The sequence below is a fragment of the Cladosporium halotolerans genome (genome assembly GCF_011745625.1).
Source record: "Cladosporium halotolerans strain TM138-S3 chromosome Unknown Sca16, whole genome shotgun sequence".
Lineage (NCBI taxonomy): Eukaryota > Fungi > Ascomycota > Dothideomycetes > Cladosporiales > Cladosporiaceae > Cladosporium > Cladosporium halotolerans.
Window position 1 is genome coordinate 386212 of NW_027191467.1, and position 21675 is coordinate 407886.

The 21675-nt window shown below is 56.5% G+C and overlaps 8 protein-coding genes across 8 annotated transcripts; 4 read left to right on the forward strand and 4 right to left on the reverse strand.

Annotated features, from left to right (window-relative positions):
* Positions 1–92: 92 nt before the first annotated feature.
* Positions 93–3200, forward strand: WHR41_04854 (uncharacterized protein; the record flags this gene model as incomplete). The annotated part of the gene is made up of 1 exon (XM_069373460.1): positions 93–3200. The coding sequence occupies one exon, from the start codon at positions 93–95 to the stop codon at positions 3198–3200; it is 3108 nt and encodes a 1035-aa protein (XP_069229272.1).
* Positions 3201–3511: 311 nt separating this feature from the next.
* On the reverse strand, positions 3512–4531 carry WHR41_04855 (uncharacterized protein; the record flags this gene model as incomplete). The annotated part of the gene is made up of 2 exons (XM_069373461.1): positions 3512–4442; positions 4495–4531. The coding sequence occupies 2 exons, from the start codon at positions 4529–4531 to the stop codon at positions 3592–3594; spliced, it is 888 nt and encodes a 295-aa protein (XP_069229271.1). The 3' UTR covers positions 3512–3591.
* A 1767-nt stretch (positions 4532–6298) lies between these two features.
* On the forward strand, positions 6299–7369 carry WHR41_04856 (uncharacterized protein; the record flags this gene model as incomplete). Its single annotated transcript, XM_069373462.1, has 1 exon — positions 6299–7369. One exon carries the CDS (start codon positions 6299–6301, stop codon positions 7367–7369), a length of 1071 nt encoding a protein of 356 aa, XP_069229274.1.
* Positions 7370–7610: 241 nt separating this feature from the next.
* On the reverse strand, positions 7611–8711 carry WHR41_04857 (uncharacterized protein; the record flags this gene model as incomplete). The annotated part of the gene is made up of 1 exon (XM_069373463.1): positions 7611–8711. The coding sequence occupies one exon, from the start codon at positions 8709–8711 to the stop codon at positions 7611–7613; it is 1101 nt and encodes a 366-aa protein (XP_069229273.1).
* A 268-nt stretch (positions 8712–8979) lies between these two features.
* tpsA (Alpha,alpha-trehalose-phosphate synthase [UDP-forming] 1) lies at positions 8980–12047 on the forward strand. The gene is made up of 3 exons (XM_069373464.1): positions 8980–9669; positions 9992–11582; positions 11676–12047. Exons 2-3 carry the CDS (start codon positions 10000–10002, stop codon positions 11776–11778), a joined length of 1686 nt encoding a protein of 561 aa, XP_069229266.1. The 5' UTR covers positions 8980–9669; positions 9992–9999; the 3' UTR covers positions 11779–12047.
* A 212-nt stretch (positions 12048–12259) lies between these two features.
* WHR41_04859 (mitochondrial 37S ribosomal protein uS17m) lies at positions 12260–13458 on the forward strand (the record flags this gene model as incomplete). The annotated part of the gene is made up of 2 exons (XM_069373465.1): positions 12260–12803; positions 12880–13458. Exons 1-2 carry the CDS (start codon positions 12363–12365, stop codon positions 13456–13458), a joined length of 1020 nt encoding a protein of 339 aa, XP_069229265.1. The 5' UTR covers positions 12260–12362.
* Positions 13459–13804: 346 nt separating this feature from the next.
* Positions 13805–15240, reverse strand: WHR41_04860 (uncharacterized protein). The gene is made up of 6 exons (XM_069373466.1): positions 15127–15240; positions 14969–15061; positions 14685–14902; positions 14326–14631; positions 14101–14264; positions 13805–14044 (listed from the first exon to the last, which is right to left on the reverse strand). The coding sequence occupies exons 1-6, from the start codon at positions 15137–15139 to the stop codon at positions 13879–13881; spliced, it is 960 nt and encodes a 319-aa protein (XP_069229159.1). The 5' UTR covers positions 15140–15240; the 3' UTR covers positions 13805–13878.
* Positions 15241–19455: 4215 nt separating this feature from the next.
* WHR41_04861 (uncharacterized protein) lies at positions 19456–21337 on the reverse strand (the record flags this gene model as incomplete). Its single annotated transcript, XM_069373467.1, has 6 exons — positions 19456–19675; positions 19787–19851; positions 19907–20033; positions 20096–20123; positions 20180–20354; positions 20408–21337. 6 exons carry the CDS (start codon positions 21335–21337, stop codon positions 19528–19530), a joined length of 1473 nt encoding a protein of 490 aa, XP_069229160.1. The 3' UTR covers positions 19456–19527.
* Positions 21338–21675: the final 338 nt, after the last annotated feature.

Consider the following 21675-nt stretch of genomic DNA (forward strand, 5'->3'; position numbering starts at 1 on the left):
GCTGCTGCTGCCTCTCGCGCGCTCTCTCTCTCTCCCTACTCTATGTTGCATTGTCGGCTCCTGCCTGCTGTGCACCACCTGCTTCTTTCCTGATGCCTGGCGAGGCACTTGCTGATTATGGCGCTATGGCAGACTCAATCACCAATCCCAGCTCATACTCCAATCGCAACACCGCAACAACGACCACGGTTCCACATCACCCGCCGACCACCTCACACATCTTACCGAACCACAACACCACCGACCAATCCTCAACACACCCCCGCAGCAGCAAACCCACGACCCGCATCTCCCCCGGCCTAGCCCTCCGCCTGCAGCGCCTCGACGAGCAAACCCGCCGCCTGCTCGCCAAGCACTGGCGCACCGCCGCCGACTTCGACATCGGCCGCATCCCGCCCGCGCAGCTCGCCGAGCTCGAGCAGCGCCTGCTGCGCGACGACGAGGAGCGGCGCGCCGGCGTGCGCGCCTCACCAACCACAACAACAACTAGCACCACCATGCCCTCCGGCCGAGGAGGAGGCGCGCGCTTGAGCGGCGGGCCCGCGCTGTCGGAGACGGAGCTCTCGTCCGTCCTGGAGAGCGATATCAATTCCTCGCCGATTAGTCTGGGCACGAGGCTGGTGCCGTCGGATTCGGAGGAGGACCGTTGCGATGCGTTCGTGGACGAGAGGAAGTACCGCTTGCCGGAGGTGGGCAAGACGCGGCTGCACTTGAGGACCAAGGAGCCGCTGAGCCCGAGCCCGGCGCCGGGGCTGGCGAGGGCGGATTCGAGGAGGGGGAGTCTGGGCAGTGGGCCTGTTACGCCGAGGGAGGAGGGGAGGAGGAGTGTTGCGGCGGAGAGTGACGGGATGGAGGACTCGCCGAGAGAGAACAGCGGCTGGGCGAACAACGACAACGGCAGCAGCGAGAATGTCAGCGCGAGCGAGAGCGACTGGGTCGGCGCCGGGCTGTCGCGCGCGGGTTCGGTGTATTCGCTGGGGAGGGCGAGTTTCACCGGCCAGCTGTCGCAGCTGACGGCCATGAAGTTGCCAGAAGCGGACTCGCTGGCGCGCCGGATATCTTCAATCCCGACATCGACGGAGGCCGCGCGCGCGTTGGCGGACGCCACGGAGCAGATCATGCTGTGGATCGGCAAGGCGTCGGAGGCGCTGGGCGGGCTGAACGCGGAGGACGACGTGGACTGGGCGGCGGCGGGAGGGAGGGAGGGGATCGAGGATGTGGACGGGGCGATCGGGCGGTTCGAGAAGCTGGTGCAGGTGTACATCGTTGCGATCGAGAAGCTGCAGACGCGGGACGACGTCTCGCTCCTCTCGGCCGACGAGCTGAACGGCAGCGTCAAGCAGCTCGAGGGCGTACTCGTCGCGTGGCAGAAGATCAAGAGCACGCTCAAGGGCATCAAGCAGCAGGTCGAGATCGCCATGGAGTGGGAGGAGCTGTGGAGCAGCGTGCTGGGCGAGATCGCGCAGGAGATGGAGTCGCTCAACGGGCTGGTCTTCGAGATGGAGGAGAAGCGGCACGAGGGCGCCGAGAGCCTGCTGGCGAGCAAGGAGAACCTGGATCTCAGCGAGCTGGAGACGATCGTGGAGGAGAGGCCTGGGCAGGGGAAGAAGATCGGACGACTCGGTGTGCTTCCGCCTTTTTCGCCCAGCTCGCCGCTGCAGCCGTCGGAGCAGGCGGATTCGAAGGAGGATGCTTCGTTGCTTGCGCTTTTCGCGAGGATGCAGCCGTTGAGGGCTTCTCTGGACTTTCTCCCTATGCGATTGTCGACGTTTCACATCCGCGGAAACGCTGTTTTCCCCTCCGCCTGCGAGGATCTGGAGAAAAGAAGAGATCAATTGGAGGAGCAATGGAAGAAGCTAGAGGACGACTCTGAAGCTCTGCGTCGGGAACTCGGTGAAGACAGATGGGTTCTCGTTTTCCGCAATGCTGGACGGCAGGCTTTGAAGATGTGCGAGTCTATCGCACGCAGCTTCGTCAAACTCAAGGAAGGGATCGACACGGGTGAGCACCAATTCAACATCACGGCGTTGAACAAGAAGATCGAGAGCTACGAGGTGAAGGTGCAACATTACGGACCTGCGATCGAGCGGGTTCTTGCCATCATCGACAAAGGCGTGCTGGACAGGCTGACGGTGAATGGAGAGATCCTGCGATTGCAGTCCGACATGAAGCGGAGGTGGTCATCCTTGCAGGACGACATCAAGGATATGGAGCTTGTCTTGAACGATATCAATCGTGAGGCACGAGAGCGACAGCTCCGCGACTCCGTCTCTACAGTCGTCTCCAGCGAACGATCGATCGGCAGCAGCCTCCTCGACACCCCCGGCAGTTCACCAGCTAGCAGCGTCGCCAACATGAGCCGGAAGAGCAGCTTCCAAGGCTCAAGCACACCGACACCTCTCAGCAACACCAAGACACGCAAAGCCGCCTTCACTCCAGTCTCCTTCGGCAGATCCACAAGCCGCATCCCCTCATCCTCCTCATCTGCTCCGCGACGAACTCCCCTCTCCCACTTCGACCTCCGCTCCAGCCCCTCGCCTTCACCCTCTATCGCAATCACACCACCCTCCTCCTCAACCTCAACCCTAACCTGGGCCTCCCGCACCCAACCTCAACCCGACAACCGCCCCCGCTGGAGCTCCGTCGGCAAACCCCTTTCGCGCGACTTCGCCCCTCTCTCCAAATACGAACCCTCCCCCTACGCCAAAGCCCCCATCACCCCCAAACCCTACATCCCCAAACCCGCCCTCTCCGGCCGCCGAACGCCCCAGACAACCTCCCGCATCGTCTCCGAGCCCTCCCCAGCAACCTACACGCGCCCGCCCTCCGCCGCGTTCTCGCGGAACGAAACCCCCGCTTCGCGCAAATCCTCCCTCCCCGTCCCCGCCACGCCCACCAGCGCTGCCGGGACCGGAAGGCCCGAGAGCGCTTTCGCCCACCGCCGTCCGCCGTCTAGCTTGCGTGCTCCGGAGGCGAATGGCCGCTTGCGGAGGAGCAGTATGCTGCCGGTGCCGCCTTCGTTTCGCGACGGGAATGACGCGGATTCGGAGGCGCCGGCGGTTGCGCGGAGGCCGCCGAGCGCCCTGGCGTGGAGGCGGACGCCGAGCGCGATGGGTGGGAGGAGGAGTAGTGCTTTGCCGGCGAGGGCGGGGGGTCGGTTGGATGATGGGGGTGGGGAGGGGAGGCCGCGGTGGCGGTAGGTCGGTCGGGTGGGATGGTCGAGCGGAGATGGGGAAGTTTTTCGTATTGCGTGTCTTTCGATTTTGGCTTTTGGCGTTCTTTGATCGATTGGGCTGGGCAAGCATCGGGTACAGAGCGTGGGACTTTCGTTCGGGGAGCGATGTGCGTTTTGGGCGTTTTTTTAGGCGACGGATTAGTTTGCTTGCTTGCTGGGGCATGGGACTGACAAACAGGGTTTTACATGGCATTCTCAAGGTAGCTTTGCTCTCGGGTGATTTTTTGTAGGATTAGAAGGGCGGATACCTTATCGGGCGAGCATACGTTTGGGCTTGATAGAGGAACTGGCGGTGCATTGAGATTTGCTTGAAAGGATTGAGAGAATAAACCATACCTATCCCTTCCACTCGCAATTCATCGCGCTCCCGGCAAAACCCGCTGCAGCGTCCGACAAATCCACGCCCGTTTCACGTAGCCCGTTATGACCGCCGCCGTCACGATCAACACCACCCCGAGCACTTCCAGGCACACCCACAGCGGCTGATCGGAGCCGTTCAGCTCTTTAAGGTTCATACCGAAGATGCTGGCCACGAATGACAGCGGCACGTACACGGCCGCGAGGACTGTGAGGATGTTCGCGCGCTCGTTGCCTTGCAAGGCTAGCGAGGCGAGGAGCAGGTTTAGGGAGTCGGTAAGGAAGGTTTGCAGCGCGGTGGCGTCTTCGGCGAGTTGCGAGAGGTAGTCGAGGGGTGTTATGTCGGGACGCCCTGGCCAGTCTGAGGCGTTGAGGAAGTAGTCTTGCAGGGTGGCTGGGGCGTGTCGGTTGGTTTGCTGGACGGAAGATTTGAGGTATTCGATGTCTTCGCGCAGCGTGTGGAGTTTGCGGTCTGTGTCGGACTGTGGGTTTTTGTTGTGGCTGAAACTGATGCGCTTGACTTCTTTGTCGAGGTGGCGCATGTTGTGTGTCCACAGGACATCTGCTAGCATGTAGACTAGGGGGTGAGGCCTGATCGCCGACAGTATCTCGTTGCCGGCGAAATTGGTTGGCGCGAAGATGTAGTCGAGAAACCATCCATGGCTCAGTGCTTGCTTGAGAGAGTCGAAAGGGCTGAAAATCTGACCTTCCCTGTCCATTCTTCCTGGCAGTGTCACACCTGACTTGCTGGCAGAGTAGTATAGACGCGTGCATGGACGGTGCTGTCCAACGTGGCTGTTCACTTCGCTATTGTTCGGAAGATTGAGCGAGCTTTCGACGAGGAATAAGTCTGAAGATGCTGGTCAGGTCATACCTGTTCGAGAAACAACTTCGAGGCTTACAGAAATGTTTGCTGGCGCGAAAATATGAAACACGCATTGTGCGCTTTTCCGCTGCTGGATCAAAGCCGTCCAAAGTCCACCATGACCGGTAGTCTACGCCCCGATCCTGAGGTTCATTCGGCCAACGCCATGTATGAGTGCTTGCAACGTCTGGCTCCGATCTGGAGTGCTATCGAAAGAATTCATTTTCTACTGTTAAGACATTCGATATAGGCTTAATCCAATCACCAGGTATGCTCTGAATGACGCAGCAGATGCGGGCGCCTTGATTTGTATAGCGTCTGATGTGGGTTATCAATCGGTCGATCGTCCAGGACTTCTCTATCGCGTTTGGCGGTTGCGATACGTGGACCCTACAACGACGTATCTCCTGCGTCCGATAGTCGTTCATTGGATGTTATTCCAGCAGGGACACCAGATCGCCGTTTTTTCACCGGCATCCGTTCGATTTGCTCACGTCGAATGTCAGACGAATTTCGACTTACTGCGCTGATGAAGAGGAGTCCAGGCGAACAGCGTGATGCGACCTGAATGAAAGACGACATGACATCGACCGCGCTCGGCTGCACATAGTGGTTGAAGCTTCCCTCATCATCGTATTTCACCGTCCGAATACTGTAACGCGCATGCATGTTAGCTGCCGACATATATGTAGCAAATCTCTGGAATGTTCTCGATTGGCTCGCTTCGATCGCTTGCTTCAAGCGAGGAACGTGACCGGTGAGGCAAGCAGCCAGTGTAGAGGATCCTCTTCAACTTTGCAGCGGCCTATTGAATCTAGTCATCTATGGTGTATGTGGTCCGCAAAGGACATGACGAGGCTGAACTCTCGGTAGTAACATAGATTGTGGTTGACGAAGTGGAGCTCCACCCTGGTGCGACGGCACTCAGATACATACTTCACTCAAGCTTGTCCAGACAGAAGGAACATGTCCTCTTGAGGGAATTCAGACGATTTTGCCGCAGGCGAAGGAAGGAAAGGCAGTGTCGCACTACGTCCTGTTCAAACGGCGTTTGAAGTCCCTGCTGACCGCAATAGGAAAGGCACTGATTGCACCAAGTCAGAAGCTCAGGGCAGACGACGGACTGGTCCATGTGCGCTGCCGTGCGGCAATAGTCTGCTGATCATAGATGAGTCTCAAACACTGTCGAATTGTTTTCGCCGTGTCGCTGGTATTGCGGCGATGCGGTCTTGCGACCCGAAGTCACCCGCGTTCCGGCATGTATCCGCCTCCGGCTGTTCACTTCACGTGGTGCGCGGGTGAGATCAATTGATCTCTCAAGTGAAGTTTCAACTCGGCGATGGAGAATGCTTCTGAGGTCAAACATGCATACTGTTCCCATTGAAGAAGGCACATGCATGAACTTGTCCACGGTGCTCCCTTTCTGCTGCATGGCGCTGATTTGTGAGAGTGAGGGAGCTCTCTCGCGGCGTGCATGGTGACTAAGCGGATATTTGCGGCGACAGCGGCTCGGAGGCGGATGTGGCTGGCCACGCCGACTTCAGCTCGACCTCTCGTCAGCCTCGTGCCGCCGATTGCTCCCACATGGGTGCCTCTGTTTGGAGGTGTGCCACCGAGCTGGCGGCGGCGCCTTTTCGTGGCAGAGTCATCACCGTAATCAGAAAATATCACTCCCGCGCCGGCTGAGCAAGTATCATTCCGTGTCCTGCTTTAAGTAAGGGCGGCTGCAGTCTCACGTTGTTTCCTTTGTCCATTCTCACCAAACCCTGTCAACACCTTTCACATCATACTGCTGACCTACATCCACATCTTACAACCCAACTACGACACATCACACCCAAATGAGTTGCACTCGAGCTATCGGAGCAAACACGATCCTGACCAGGCAGTCCGCTGCCTCGGTCCTCAAGAGCATCAATGGCTCTCACGTCGCCATCAGGGCAACCAAGCCCGGCCTCGCCTATGCGCAGCAGATCTCGTTACTACGCAGACAATTCAGCACTACGCGTCCAACGGCAATGAAGGAGTTCTTCCCGGAACCAGAGGCGCCACATATCCGCACTACCGAAGCAGCATGGGCCCACCCAGTCTACACCGAAGACCAGATGAAGTCCGTCGTCGTCGCCCACCGCGAAGCGAAGACGATGTCCGACAAAGTCGCCCTCGCCATGGTCCGCGTGCTACGCTTCGGCCTTGACGTCGCAACCGGCTACAGCCACAATAAAGCCGCAAAACTAAGCAGCAAGGACCCCGCCGCAGCTGCGCAAAAATACGGCATGACAGCCCGCAAATACATGATCCGCAACATCTTTCTCGAATCCGTCGCCGGCGTGCCGGGCATGGTGGCGGGCATGCTGCGCCACCTGCACAGCATGCGGCGCATGAAGCGCGACAACGGCTGGATCGAGACCCTGCTCGAGGAGTCGTACAACGAGCGCATGCACCTGCTGACCTTCCTCAAGATGGCCGAGCCCGGGCCCTTCATGCGCCTAATGGTCCTCGGCGCCCAGGGCGTCTTCTTCAACGCCATGTTCGTCTCCTACCTGCTCTCGCCGCGCACCTGCCACCGCTTTGTCGGGTACCTCGAGGAGGAGGCGGTGCTGACGTACACGCGCGAGATTGCGGATCTGGACGCTGGGCGCCTGCCGGAGTGGGAGAATATGAGCGCGCCGGATATTGCGGTCAAGTACTGGAGTATGCCTGAGGGCAAGCGCACGATGCGCGATCTGCTGCTGTACATTCGTGCGGATGAGAGCAAGCATCGCGAGGTCAATCACACGCTGGGCAATTTGGACCAGAAGAACGATCCGAACCCGTACGCGAGCAAGTACAAGGAGGAGGACAAGCCGCATCCGACCAAGGGCATTGAGCACAACAAGCCTGGCGGATGGGATAGGGAGGACTGCATCTGAGGGATGGGGTGTGAGTGAGGGGCTGATAAATCAATGGGCGAGATGGAGGCGGCTGGTTTCTCTCTACTTCTGACTTTTGAGGCGTTCAATGGGTGGGCTTCTTGGGCTAGCGTGGCGTTCGGGAAAGCGAGGGGCTCTGCGCCTCGCCGCGAGCGCAAATGCACTTCTTCCATTGGTAATCGATCGATACCACGATCCATGATCATCGCAGGCAATTGCCACTGTACAACCTCGAGACTCATCAATCACTCCCATCATCCCCACTATCCCCAAAATCCACCAACCCCTTCGGCAACAACCTCCCACCCGGCCTCTTACTCCCCTCCTCCACCTTCTCTTCCTCCCCATCCTCATCACCACTCCCCACCTCCTCTCTCAAATTAACTTCCTTCTTCGCCCTCCTCCCCCGTCCCCCCGTCCCAAACTTCTCCTCAAAATCCCTCGCAGCCTCCAAATCCGCCTCCAGCTCCCGCGCCTCTTTGATCGCCCGCGCTTTCTCCGCGCTGAACCGCCCCGTCATCCCCACGTCGGAGAGCATGGATTTGAGGTGCGAGATTTTGGCTTTGGGCGTGGCGTAGGGCGCGAGCTCGCGGTGCCAGAGCTTGCGGATGCCGCATTTGAGGAGCTGGGATTGGAGGCGTTTGATCTCTTCGTCGTCCGGTGAGAGATCTTTGCTTTTGGAGGGTTTGGTGGTGGGTTTGGTGGTGGTGTTGGGGGAGGTGGACTTTTTGGGGCCTCTTTTCTTTTTGGGCGGTTCGTCGATTAGGGAGGACATGTCAGAGTCGTTCGCTTCGTCATCGTCGGCGGCGGGGGTTTGGCCGTTGGGTTTGGAGGCTTCGGGCTCGTCATCATCTTGGTCGGTTGGGGTGGGCTTGGTGGTGGGTTCGTCGTCTTGTTCTTCGTCTGAGTTGACGACGGGCGATTTGCGCGCGGAGGCCTTGGGTTTGGGCTTCGACTTGGGCTTTGCCTTTGCTTTGGGCTTCTCTTCCTCCTCTTCCTCCTGGTCTGACTCAATTACCGGACTCTGTTTTGCCTTCTTTTTCGGCTTCTCAGCGGGCTCCTCGGATTTTCTCTTGCGACCCGCCTTTGGCTTCTCTTTCACCGGCGACTCGGGCTCCTCGACCGCGGCACTGATGATCTCCTTACTCCGGTCCTTCCATGTGTCTCCTTTCAGAAAGCCTTCGTCCAGACCGAGTTCCTCTTCTGCGCGTGTTCGCGCGATCCTGACCGTGATTTCCTGCCCATCCTTGATCGCATCGCGTACAATCCGTCGCAGGGTGGATTCGATGGTCGCGTCGTTAAGAGGCGCGTTCGGCGCGTCTGACAACTCCGAATCGGACATTTTGATATGTTCGCCGCCCAATGTAGTTTGACACGTGAAAGTCGAGGACGCGTCTTGCCAGAGCTTGGATCAGCAGGCGTGTGGTACGGCAGGCTAGGCAGATTGGCGCATGGCGGGCGAGGACACGCGAGTTGCTAGCCTCGCCCTCCCCCGCACGGTTGCGGTTCCTGCTCCGCGAGGCGCTTTTGGCTTTTGCCCAAGCCCGAACGTCACCTGCGGGCGAAACGGCTGGAGAGAGCCGCAGAGGCAGGGTGGAGAGCATACTGCCACCTGCCTATCTGCCTATACTACTCGCGTACACCCATAGACAACTCCTATCTCCTCCGCCCAAGCCATTGCTGCCTCACACCACCCGCCCACCGCTGCTCGCCAATCGCGCTCGAGCCGCCGGATTTTTATCGCACGGGCGCGAATCTGTCGTCACAAACGTCCAAGCCTTGCGTAACAGAGCATCACCCGCGACGAGCCCCAAGCACCGCGCCGAATCTTCCACCACCTCCACCGCCCACAGGCGCCCGCCCGCGATTGCACAAGAGTGTCGCATTCCCCACGCTGCTCACCTCGCCATCATTGCGTATGAGTGTGCTAGTGAAGAGCTCTTTTGTCCTGCGCCATCCCACCCAACGCTTTCCCAGCGCCCAGCTCCGGTCCGAATAGACGCACGCCTCACTCCCACTCCCCGCCGACTTGTCACACCACTCTCGCACACCTCATCTTGCTGGCGCATCCCCATAGCAAAGGCTTAGGAACAATAGAGCTCGAATAGTCCAGTGTTCCATTGCTCACCGAGAAACACAACCGGCGAGACACCACCGCCGGCGCAGGACTGCCCCGCGTTTTCGAGACGAGGGCAAACGCCGCACGAGAAAGAGTGAACAACAACACGGAAGGCACGTGAAGTGTACCTGCCAACTTCGCGCGCAAGCTGTGCGACGCGCCAATTGACCGACGCCCACATGTGAGTTTGCCAACTTCTTTTCACTGCGCAACCTTCCCAAACCACCTCACATATACCCGCCCTGCACACCCTTGTCTTTACCCTCGACCTACCACCATCCTGAAGATTCGCTTCTACCCTTCTACAAATCCCCACTCTCCTGCACGACTTCGCCCGCCATGATCGGGCAAAACGACAGGCTCGCCATTACCTCGAGCAAGAGCGCGCCTGACCTTCGCTCGGAGGGCGGCCGTGGCTGGTTGGGTACTGTAGCCTACCTATAAATAACGACCCTCCACATATTGAGCAACCCGGTTCTTCTGGCTGACCGTGAATGCCACAGATCTCATCATGACCGCCAGCGAGGACGCCGTCCAGCCTGCGGGCCGTCTCCTGCTCATTTCTAACCGTCTTCCCATCACCATCAAGCGCTCCGATGAGGGTCACTACGACTTTTCGATGTCCTCTGGCGGCTTGGTCTCCGGTCTGAGTGGTCTTAGCAAGAACACCCAGTTCAAGTGGTACGGCTGGCCTGGCACCGCTCCTCCTGAGAATGAGATCGCGCACGTCAAGAAGAGGCTGTTGGACGAATACAATGCCGTGCCAATCTTCATGGATGAGGAGCTCAGCGATCGTCACTACAACGGCTTCTCGAACTCAATTCTCTGGCCCCTCTTCCACTACCACCCCGGTGAGATCACCTTTGACGAGTCCGCCTGGGAGGGCTATGTCGAAGCCAACCGGCTGTTTGCTCAGGAGATCGCGCGCGACGTCCAGGATAATGATCTCGTCTGGGTTCATGACTACCACCTCATGCTGCTGCCGGCGATGCTGCGTGAGGAGCTTGCCAAGGGCCCGAACAAGCGCAAGAATGTCAAGTTTGGCTACTTCCTGCACACGCCCTTCCCTTCCTCGGAGATCTACCGCATTCTTCCCGTCCGCAACGCCATCCTGGAGGGTGTCCTTCACTGCGATCTCATCGGCTTCCACACATACGACTACGCTCGTCACTTCTTGTCATCTTGCGCCCGCATCCTTGGTCTCGCCACCACACCCAACGGTGTCGAGTTCCAGGGCAAGTTGGTGACGGTCGGCGCTTTCCCTATCGGTATTGACCCGGAGAAGTTCTCACAGGGACTTCAGAAGCCCAACGTCGTTGAGCGTGTTGAGAGCCTGAAGAGGCGCTTTGAGAACGTCAAGATCATTGTTGGTGTCGACCGCCTCGACTACATCAAGGGCGTCCCTCAGAAGTTGCACGCTCTTGAAGTCTTCCTCACCGAGCACCCTGAGTGGATCGGCCGGGTTGTCCTTGTGCAAGTCGCTGTGCCTTCCCGTCAAGACGTCGAGGAGTACCAGAATCTCCGCGCCGTCGTCAACGAGCTGGTTGGCCGCATCAACGGCAAATTCGGCACGATCGAGTTCACGCCTATTCACTTCCTGCACAAGTCCGTGAACTTTGACGAGCTTATCGCACTCTACGCTGTCTCAGACGTCTGCCTGGTCTCCTCCACGCGCGACGGCATGAACCTCGTTTCTTACGAGTACATCGCTTGCCAGGAGAAGCGCCACGGCGTTATGATTCTTTCCGAGTTCGCTGGCGCCGCGCAGAGTCTGAACGGCTCCCTCATCGTCAACCCCTGGAACACCGAGGAGCTGGCCGATGCAATTCACGACTCGGTCACCATGGGCAGCGAGCAGCGTGCTGTCAACTACCAGAAGCTCGCCAAGTACGTCAACAAGTATACCAGTGCTTGGTGGGGCGAGAGCTTCGTCAGCGAGCTCACTCGCATCTCCGAGCAAGCCGAGAAGAAGCTCAAGGTTCGCAAGCAGTCGCTGATGGACCCTGCGAATACAAACGGCGATATGCCCGTCAACAAGCACGACCACAAGAGAGACGCGAGAGAAAAAGCATTGGTCGACGGAGCTGTGGCTAAGTAGGGACTTTCCCACTTCAGCTGCAAAAGGCAGCATATATATTCTATTCATCTAGAGGGAGTTGAAAGTTACTAACATGGCCGGGGGTTTAGTGAATCAGCGGTCGATGACTCCTCCGATGACGAGGACGACGGTCTGGTCATCAGGACCAACGCGCCGAAGGTTACCTTCTCCGAGCACGTTGACGCCCAGTAAGCGCTTCACAACGGAAGCGCCTGGACGACTCCGACGGCTCGGCACATAGATATTTGGGTTTTGCGGGTTTGTTGTACTTCTATTCGGGGGAGCGAGGCGAACACGAGGCGTTCGATGCCCCAGCGTCGGGAATGGGGTGTAGAGGATTTTCTTTTTGTGTTCTGATTATCTTGGTATGGAACGGGCTATGACACTGGCTGGCTGGGTAGATTGGGAGGCGAGTAGCTAGTCGAGCGAAGGAAAAAGCAATGGCATCTCTCCTCACTCAACTGACCTGTCTCTTTCATTGTGTTTCGCTCAACCCTGTTCAGCAAACTCATAAAGTTTCGTTTTTATGCAACACAATGAATGCGAAGTGAGGTATAGAGATGATATGCCGCTAGTCCGAAAGAGGACGGACAGCACGTGCCAAGGCCGAACGTTTTGCGGCGAGCCTCCCAGAAGGGGAAGCAGAACCTCCGCCCAGGGCCATCGCAAGCCCAGCTTCACATCTTTGGGGGAATCGGCAGCAATTGGCGCACTACCACCACGCCTCGCTCATCCTTTCGCGACAACATCCGCAACACACCAAGGCGCACCTCACAATGAGCGCCCGCGCCTTCTCCCTGCCCATCCGGGCCTTCTCCCGCCCTCAAATCGCCCAGCAAGCAGAGCGATACACCTGCAGAAGATGCCTGCACGCCTCGTCGCAACCGCGCGCCCAGGCCGAGGCCGCAGAGACCACAGATTCGCCAGCACCCACCAGCACATCCGACCCCTCTTACGAGCCTACCCTCACGTTCGCCCAGCGCGGCTACGCCCTCTCCAAGTCCGACCGCCTGGTCAAGCGAGTCCTGCCGCACAACGTCCGGCCGCAGTTGCTGCAGCACGTTGAACCCGCGATGCTGCAGGGGCGCGAGCGGGAGGCGGTCGAGAAGATGCACAAGCACCATGAGATTGTCGGCGTGGTTGTGCGGACGGGCAAGATGGACAAGACGGTTTCGGTCAGGGTTGCGGGGCAGAGGTATGAGCCTAGGATTGGCAAGGTACGTTTTATTCACAGGCCTCAAAAGCGAAATAGGAAGAGCCACGAACACAATCTAACACACATATCCCCAACAGTACTTCGCCGACCACACGACCCACCTCGTCCACGACCCCAACAATTCCCTCGCGCAAGGCGACGTTGTCAGCCTGCACCGCCTGCGCGTCTCCTCCGCCGTCCACCACGTTGTCGCATCCATCGTGACCCCCTTCGGCACGCCCATCGCATCCCGCCCGCCCATCCCGAGCCCCGAAGAGCGCCTCGCAGCCTACAAAGCCGCGCGCCTGCCCAAACTCCACCGCCGCACGCTCCGCCGCGAAGCAGCCATGGGCTCCGCGGCCGCCATCGCGGAGCTGAAGGCGATGGGCCTGGACCCCGGCGCTGGTGTGGCGCCGGGCGCGGGCGAGACGGTGGGAACCGAGAAGGGCGCGGGCAAGAAGAGGACGCCGGCTAAGGGCGCGCTGCTGGGGAGTAAGGGGCAGAAGCTGCCCGAGGGCGTGTTGCCCGGGGGTAAGCATGAGGTGGGAAAAATTGATGCGCGGGCGAAGCATAATAAGGAGGCGACTGTTAAGAGGCAGGAGAAGGCGGGGGAGAATTTGAGGGAGGCGCAGGAGGTGCAGAAGGGGTTGGATGGGCAGGGATTGGAGGGACGATAGCTGCTCTGAAGAGTTGAGGAGGAGATGGGTTTTGTGAGGAAACGGAAAGACGATTGCATCTTGGAAACCTCTGGGATCGAGGCAGAGGCTCTTGTAAAATTATTAGGCATACATTGTAAGACGATCAGTTCTGAAGACACCAGGGGGCATGGACCGCTTCAATATGATGAGACTGCTCACGTGGACAGCAAGACAATCAACGACATTCTCACGGTTGTTTCCATTGGGGAAAATCAAAGGCAGCGAACCAGATTCGTCCTGAATGAACGGCAGTCGACCCAGGTTCTACAATCGTCTTAATATCCAACTCAGTGAGCATTCGAGAGGTCAAGCACGCAATCAAAGCTTGGAGAAGAACAGCAAAGCTGAGAATACATCGTAATACGGTCAATATTAACAATCACCTTTTCACGGCCAATCTCACTCCTGCACCTTCAGCTTCAGATTACGATCCTTCAGAATTGCACCCGGCTCAGCAGGTAGCAGCGCGCCCTTGGGCGGCGTGTTCTTGGCCTTGAACGTGTCGCAGATCTGCTCCATCGTCACCCACTCGACGCCCTCGAACTTGTTGATGTTCTCGATGTGACTGCACGGCCATCGTCAGCAGAGAATCGATCGCGAAGGAGAAATCGCTCAGCTTACCGCTCCAGCATCATCAAGCCGTGAGGGTGCCCACACACGTCAGGGTGGACGGTGACGGGGTACACGAAACCCTCCTCGTTCTCGCGGTAGAAGAACTTGAACCGGTCCATCCACATCTCCTCGACGTCGCGCGGGTTCACCCAGCCGTGGCTGTTGGGTGCTTTCTGTGCATCCCCTCGTCGTCAGCCCTCCATCAACCCTCCCAAGCCAAGCTCCGAAACATACCTTGATAAACATCATCGGCGGCAAATCGTCCGCATACCAGCTCGCGGGGATCTCACACAGCCCCGTCGTGGGCCCCGCTTCGAGCGGCTTCATCCAGTGGTCGGGGTGCTTGTCGTAGTCGATCGGGATCCACTTGTCGCCCGTCCGCAGCCAGTAGCACTGGCAGTCGTGGTGCGAGAACGAGTGGTCGTATTCGAGGCCGTATTTCAGCATCAGCTCCGCGCCTTCCTGCGACGATTCCCACCAGGGCGCCACGATGCCACGCGGCGGCTTGCCGTGCTGGAAGTCGGTGATGAGGTTGTAGCACTGGGGGCTGTTGTTAGCCTTGGAAGTCGGCTGAAGATGGAAGAGGAGAATACCTTGTCCATGATGGCCGTCTGCTGCTCGAGCGTCATGGCGATAGGGTTCTCGTGGCTGTAGCCGTGCAGGCCGATCTCGTGGCCCGCGTCTGCGATCATCCGGCACTCTTCGGGGAAGGTCTCGAGCGAGTGGCCTGGGATGAACCAGGTCGTTTTGATGTTGTACCGCTCGAACATGGCCAGCAGGCGGCGTACGCCGATCGTGCCTGCGAAGAGGCCTGGATATCCGTGTCAGTCTCGGTGGAACGGGAACGCTTGGTGGTCTTGATGGAGGAAGTAGATACCGCGTGAGATATCGCTGGTGCTATCCTGGCCGCCATAGGAGCCCAGCCAGCCTGCTACGGCGTCTATGTCGACTGAAATGCAGCATTGGACCTCTGTGCGCAATGTCAGTCTGGGATCTTGTATCGGTGCTCGAGATGGTTTGTGTGATGTCGCTGACTTTTGTTGCCCATCTTGTAAAAGTGTAATGTTTTGTTTAATATATCAATGTATAAGACGACTCGACAAGACAGACGAAAACGATCCAACAACAAACGATATTTATCGGGGGACAGGCAAGAGATAAATGCAGGTGTTGCCGGAAGTGGGGTTTTGGTGCTATCTCCACATGACGTCTGGAGCTGTGGAGGTGCTGATCGCTAGGCAATCTAACGAATCACACTATCGGAAGCTGAAACGTAATCGGAAAGTAGGAACAATAATTGTTGTGTAATCGATCAAAAAGACATTATACATAAGGGATGCGGATCTATGGATTTAGTAATGTACGAAATAGCCCGTTCCTCCGAAGGTTCGAGGTGCAGCAGCAAGGTCTTCATCAACTCGCTCCCTCGTCACCACCGCTGCGTTGATCTTTTACAGTCAACGTCTAGTTATGGGGCTCGTCGAAGGCGCTGCTCTCGTAGATGGTGTATTGACGTCGTCGAAAAGGGTGGCGACGACCTCTTCAACGGTGGCCACAGTCTCGAACTCCACCTTCTTTGATGTGGCTGGAACCACGGCCGAGCCTCCATGCTGGCGGCCAGAGCGGCGAGTTTGTAGTCAAAGTCCTGAGCGGCGACGGCGTAGTCGTTCTCATTATAGGCGGTGGCCTTGATGGTGCAGGCAACCGGAGCTGGGACTCGGCGGTGTTGACGACGCAGCCGAAGTACTTGCTCTCAAGGTCGAAGTCGTTGGTAGTGCTGTCGGCATAGTTGGCAGTGACGAATACATTGGGTAACATGGTGGGTTTGGCGGTGGGACTTGTGAAGACCAAATGATCGTTGTTGGATTGAGAGACTGAATGACTGCTGTGTTCGAGAAAAGACCATGCTGGCGGTCATCGAAGCTGCTTATATGCATCTTGGAAGGTGGAGCTACGAGGCGAGCAGACTCATGGTGAAACAGTGTTGTGATTCCGGTGTTCACATTCACTTAAGAGGTGTTCATTCTTTTGATACCCGTAGAAGCTTCTCAGGGAAAGGTGGTGTTTTTGCGAATTAGATGCAATGTCACGCATGGTATACGAGTCTCGTTCATATAGTAGGCGTTCGCGCAACGGCTTCACATCTGCATGGCTTGCACTTGAATCACGTGGCAATTCGGATAATGCCTTCCCGAGTCTCTGCACAAGTATCAATACCGAACAAGCAAGCTGCCACTGGTAGCATTTTCTTTGGTACCCATCACGTGCAGCAAATCACTGCGGATATCATAGCCCCCATGCAGGTTGTCTCCCCTGCGGACGAACAGACTTACCCAGCTGCAGAGACGAACGAATGGACCGAACGATTGACGGGTGGAAAATTGAGTCTGGACATCTCCACGAAACGCTTCGAGCGGCTGCGTGTGAGCACGGCATATTGTGTTCCATCGATGCAATCGAAAACCTTCAAACTTAGACAAAAGCCGACCCAGGAGGTGTGAGTAGAGCTTCACGCGACCTCTAATCCGAAGGTCGTGTTATCGGATGCTTTCGCGGTGACAGTAGCCCTTGGGTTATCCAGCACATCTTCACACTTCAGCTTCTAGCTTCGTTTGGGCGCTGGTGACAAGAGCAACTATCTTGAACCATTCGCTTGTAAGAAGACGGTATGACATTCCGGCGGTGTTGGACTTCCCAGTGCGACACAACAGGTTTGTCAAGCGTCCTCGCGCCACCCATGTGGAATACCTCCCTTCTACATCTGCCACCAACCAACACTACGGGCCACCGGGATTTCTACTCTTGGGCATCTCTCATCATGTGTGTTAGCTCGTCACCCTCCTTCTCATGACCTCGTCACTCCAATCGGTCCATTCCGAGTAAAATCCGCTCGCCCTCCACTCCCACCAGGCACACTGTGGCTTGATGTAAGGGCTTGTCTCTGCGCCCTGATGGACCCAACATGTTCTCGCAATACAAAAGTGCTGAGTCGGTATCAATGTACGATGCCCTTCTATCAGACGTGTGTCGTGCTTCCTAAAACGTTTGCACGGTCGCTGCGCCGCGAGTTTGTCGCCTTATTCCCTGGGAGACAAGGACGCTTAGCCTCTCGCATCGATGCAGATGGCCGCGAGAAAGCTATGGTATTCTCTGATTCGTAGACGATTGGACTCACTGGTCTCAATGCCGCTCGATAACGTTTTGCTTTCGCTCAAGCACGCAGCAGATGGGCTGCACTCTGGAATGTGACCTTCTGCCCGAGATTTCTTTACGTCTGAGTGGCTGCAAGATCTCGGTGGCTTCATAGTGCTAGAAAGGCGTGGTAGCTTTTTGAGTCCCTTCGTGGATCAGTATTCTGAGTCAATCTAGGAAGGGCTGATGCGTTACAGAAATGCCTGGAAGAAACTGAATGCATCTTGACATTTCAAAACTCCTGGTGTCAATGAGAACCTTCTGATTTGCGAAACCTTGCCAAGTGCCGGTTTCTCCTGTCCTTCTCCTTTCTGCCTTGAGGGCCCGACGAGCTCTTGAAGCATAGCGACAAAAAGAGCTCTGCCAATTCTCCACAGCCCAGATGGTCCTCATCCCAAACTCCGGGCTGGAATGATCAATCGCAGCCAACTGAAGGTGTCCATGGGCCCATCAAGACCCAACTTCAGCTTCAACATGCATCGCACGTGTTCGCGAGGGGATCACAAGCGTCCATCGTGCGTTGGCATCAGCGTATGCTTGATCAATAGTGGTGCATCGCATGTGCTATGCCAGCACATACGCTTGTACAGATGATCATAAACTCCACTGCTTCCATCGCTTCTTTCTGTCTTCTCTTACACTTCGTCCAGCCTTCCTTTCACTGATCCACCACACCTTCTTGTTCCCAGATTCCTCGATACGATGCTTGGACTGAGTTGCGATCAGAACAAGTCCGGCATATCCTCCATTTCGGTGCAACTAATCTTCAAACTTGAGAAAGCTGCCGCTGGGACTTGCCCAGGTTACCAGAATGGTTCTTTACATCTTCTCTTATCTGCTGTGGATAGAGTTGAGCATTGCTTTTCCGGGCGACAGCACCCCAGGAACGAGAAGCACGAACCCTGGATCGAGCAAGGCATCGGCAGGTGCCATATTGCCCAACACCTCCCTGATTACGAGTGGATCTTCGCCTTCACAAGTCCCGGAGAGTATCATTGCGAGCCTCGCTGGCGTTATTGCGAATCTTGAGTGGTCAATTCAAATGAGCGTCTGCGCAAAGACTGGCTCCGCTGCCAGTCAAAGATCTTCAACAACTGGCATCAATGAGGTGAAAAGTGCAGTGCCAAATGGCGGCCCTGCTTCGGAAATCGCGTCAAAGCTGAGCGAGAAGCTCGAAAAGTCAGACATGACGCTAGCAGAGATACCTTACCTCGCATCTGGACAAGGCAACGCCACTTCTATCTTCTGTGGTATCCGCGCCAATGCCTCCAGTTCATACGGCACACCAGTACCAGGATATCTGGTAGAGACTGTTGTCAACGATTTCTGCGCCACAGACCGCACTGTGACGTTCGACGTAGGTGGATATTGGAAGACGTACATGTTCACCGGCTACAACTACACCAGCCTTTATGTCGGCTTGGAGTTCGATGTGTCGAATGATTCATGCAGAGAGCACACTCACAAATTCTCAGGAGCAAAAGACAAGACGGATGTTGACTGCAAGGAGCGATTGATTGAAGAAGTTGTGGACAGATGTTAGTTCATTTCATATGTTTAACGGTGTGAAATCGCGCTAACTCTCTGGTGGCTCAGGTGATGACAAGGACGTTAAACCAAAGTGGGGTGGGATCAAAATTGACACTTGCGAATGTGAGTTTTCTCCCGAATTTCTAATGGCAAGAACAGTGCTGATAATGGTGGAACACAGCGTGGGCCGTCTATCCTTTACCGATCAACCAATTTGCTACGGGAGGGTCGACCACTGTTCTCAAGCCGATTTATACCCTGTGCCCCGACAGCTCATTGACGCCCCCAATCAGCTGGGTTCCGACAAGGACATTAGTTATCCTATTACCCCCAACACTTGGTCGGACAAGACACCGGTTTCGACTCCATCTTCGGGCACCGAGTTTGGAAGTTCTTCGCGGGGGCCTACAGCGAGTACGCCGAAGCAAACAACTACTCCTGGCTCGGCTTCACCACCAGTTCCGACTTCCAGTACCGAATCCGCAGTCTAAATTAACACCACATGCATCGGAATAGAAGTTCTAGTAGTATGGGTGAAAAACTTTCTTGTCGTGTATGTGGAAGTCTCTGGTCAACCGGCTGTTAGTGGCGCCAGGCTGGACCTGACCACAACATCAATCCCCCCCACGGAGGATAATTGAGTGACGGGAGACATTGTACCAATACTAATCGGATATGAAATGTTATTACTCCATCAAGGGATGGAAACCCTCTTCAAACATCCTCCTTCGTCTCCACATGTCGCAATTCAGCCTTCTCCTCCAGCACACTGCCCTCCGCTTCGACATCCTGCTCGCCAACCTCGACAACTTTGTCGCCGAAAGCGGCAGCGATTTCCTCGAGAGTCTTGTGCCTCGTCTCCCTGCCTTTTCGTTAGCTTGTGTCCACGCCCTTGTACCCTTGACATGGCTAGAATATAACTGCGATCGCGATTGGGGCTCTAAGCGTTAGGGTTGGAATTCCATCAACTCACGGGAAGTAAAAGTATGCCAGCACCAGGAAGAAGAAAGCGCACGCGACGAAGACATAGTAGTAATTCTGCCGATTTGGTTAGTGTTTAACTTCAAATCAATGTGTGATTGTCGACACTCACCTCGCCGATGTTCGCAAAGGCCGTTGGGCCAGCTTCGGTGATGCCGACGTTGACGATGAAGTGTGATGCAGCCGCGAGACCCATGACTTTTGAGCGAAGGGACATGGGAAGGACTTCGGCGCCGTAGCTGTGGAACGTCAGTCAGTATCGGGTATCTCAGTTTCGAGTGTTGGTTGAGGGTAGGCTTACAGCCAGGTGGTTGAGTTAAGCATGCCGTCTGTGATAATGTCAGCGATCACACCGCAGCCCGCACAGAGGAACATCAATACACACAGTAGGTGATAACAAACAGATAAATTCCAAGCACAGCAAATCCTTTGCCGACCTTGTTGTCTGTGTTCTGAAACACTCGCTGCATTACTGCGGCGTAAATCTCGATCACCACCACGCCAGACAATCCGGCGATGATCATCTTGCGCCTGCCCCACTGGTCGGTGAGGAATTTAGTCTTCGAAAGTCAGCAGGCACTCGTTCAGGCCATTCCGAAGTCGTGATACATACTGTGATGGCGTTCGACAAGAACGCGCAAGTCCCATAGACACCGGCGAGGGCGAGAATAGTCTTCTGGTCGATACCGAGCGACTTGTAGAGGATCGTCTGGTAATACTGGATGACATTGACGCCAGTCAAGCTTGTCATCGTCTGCACGGCAATCGACACAAGTGCTCTGTGCCTGTACAGCCGGAACACTTCCTTGATGGACTTAATCTCGCGCATCATCTCATACTCAATCTGAGCTCGCATGAGCGCGAACTCCTCCTGTACTTCGTGGCTTGCTAGGTCACGGTGGATGCGGACATATTCGATGCGAGCTTGCTCAATCTTTCCTTGCCTGATCAGTTGACGGGGTGAGTTAGGCATGAAGGTCGCGAGGCCGATGAACATGATAATACCCCAGGGAATCTGGATGCCCAATGGAAGACGCCACTGCAGAGCACCGTATGGTGCGTATCCGCAAGCCATGCCGACCCAATTGGACATCATGGTACCGAAGGAGATGCCGCAGCCGGAGATACCACCGATGAGACCGCGATGACGAGAATCGGAGATCTCGCTGAGGTAGATTGGGACGGTTGAGACCATGCCTCCGACTGCAGCACCGGCGATGGCGCGGCCAGCAAGGAACATGCCAATGTTGACGCTTGCGGTCTGAATGACGACTCCGATGGTGACGATGGTGCAGCAGAGCTGCATGAATCTGATGCGGCCGAGGCGGTCGCCGATAGCTGTTTGCACCAGAGCACCGACAGCCTCTCCTGCGATGTACACTGCAACCACCGCGCCGGTCAGGCCTTTCGAAGGATGACCCATATAGCTTATCCAGCTCTGATGGGCGATGGTAGTGGTAGCAATGCCTGTATCAAAGCCGAAAAGGAACGTGCCGATGGCAGCAAACAGGGCAATGCCAAACGTATACAAGACCGAACCCATGGTGGGCAATTAGAGTGGCCGGAAATGCGAGGATGATAATAGACAGGTAACGCAATGGAAACAACCGCGAGTGAAAAGATCAGTGCAAGTGAGAGATTCCAGGACAAGAAAGCGTCCAATATATATGATCTGCAGAGGTATTCAGCTCCTCGCCTCGTGGCAACCCTCCTCTCCTCGACGCCCTTCGGAATGACTCCAGCTATACCCAGCAAATGCTGATGCCACGCGACCAGAGGCCGACATGAGCGGGGGAGTGAGACAGACAAACGAGGTATATGATCGGCCCGGACGGACATCTCGTTCGCTTAAGATGCATCTTCATGCCGGAATCAAGAGGC

Excerpts from the sequence above, each read along its gene's own strand:
- WHR41_04860 (XM_069373466.1), bottom strand. Across the intron at positions 14,632-14,684 it reads AGACGGCCATCATGGACAAG|TGCTACAACCTCATCACCGA; the intron begins GTATTCTCCTCT and ends AACAGCCCCCAG. Across the intron at positions 14,265-14,325 it reads CGCCGATGATGTTTATCAAG|AAAGCACCCAACAGCCACGG; the intron begins GTATGTTTCGGA and ends GGGGATGCACAG.
- tpsA (XM_069373464.1), top strand. The coding sequence starts at position 10,000 with ATGACCGCCAGCGAGGACGCCGTCCAGCCTGCGGGCCGTCTCCTGCTC. Across the intron at positions 11,583-11,675 it reads GTCGACGGAGCTGTGGCTAA|TGAATCAGCGGTCGATGACT; the intron begins GTAGGGACTTTC and ends CCGGGGGTTTAG.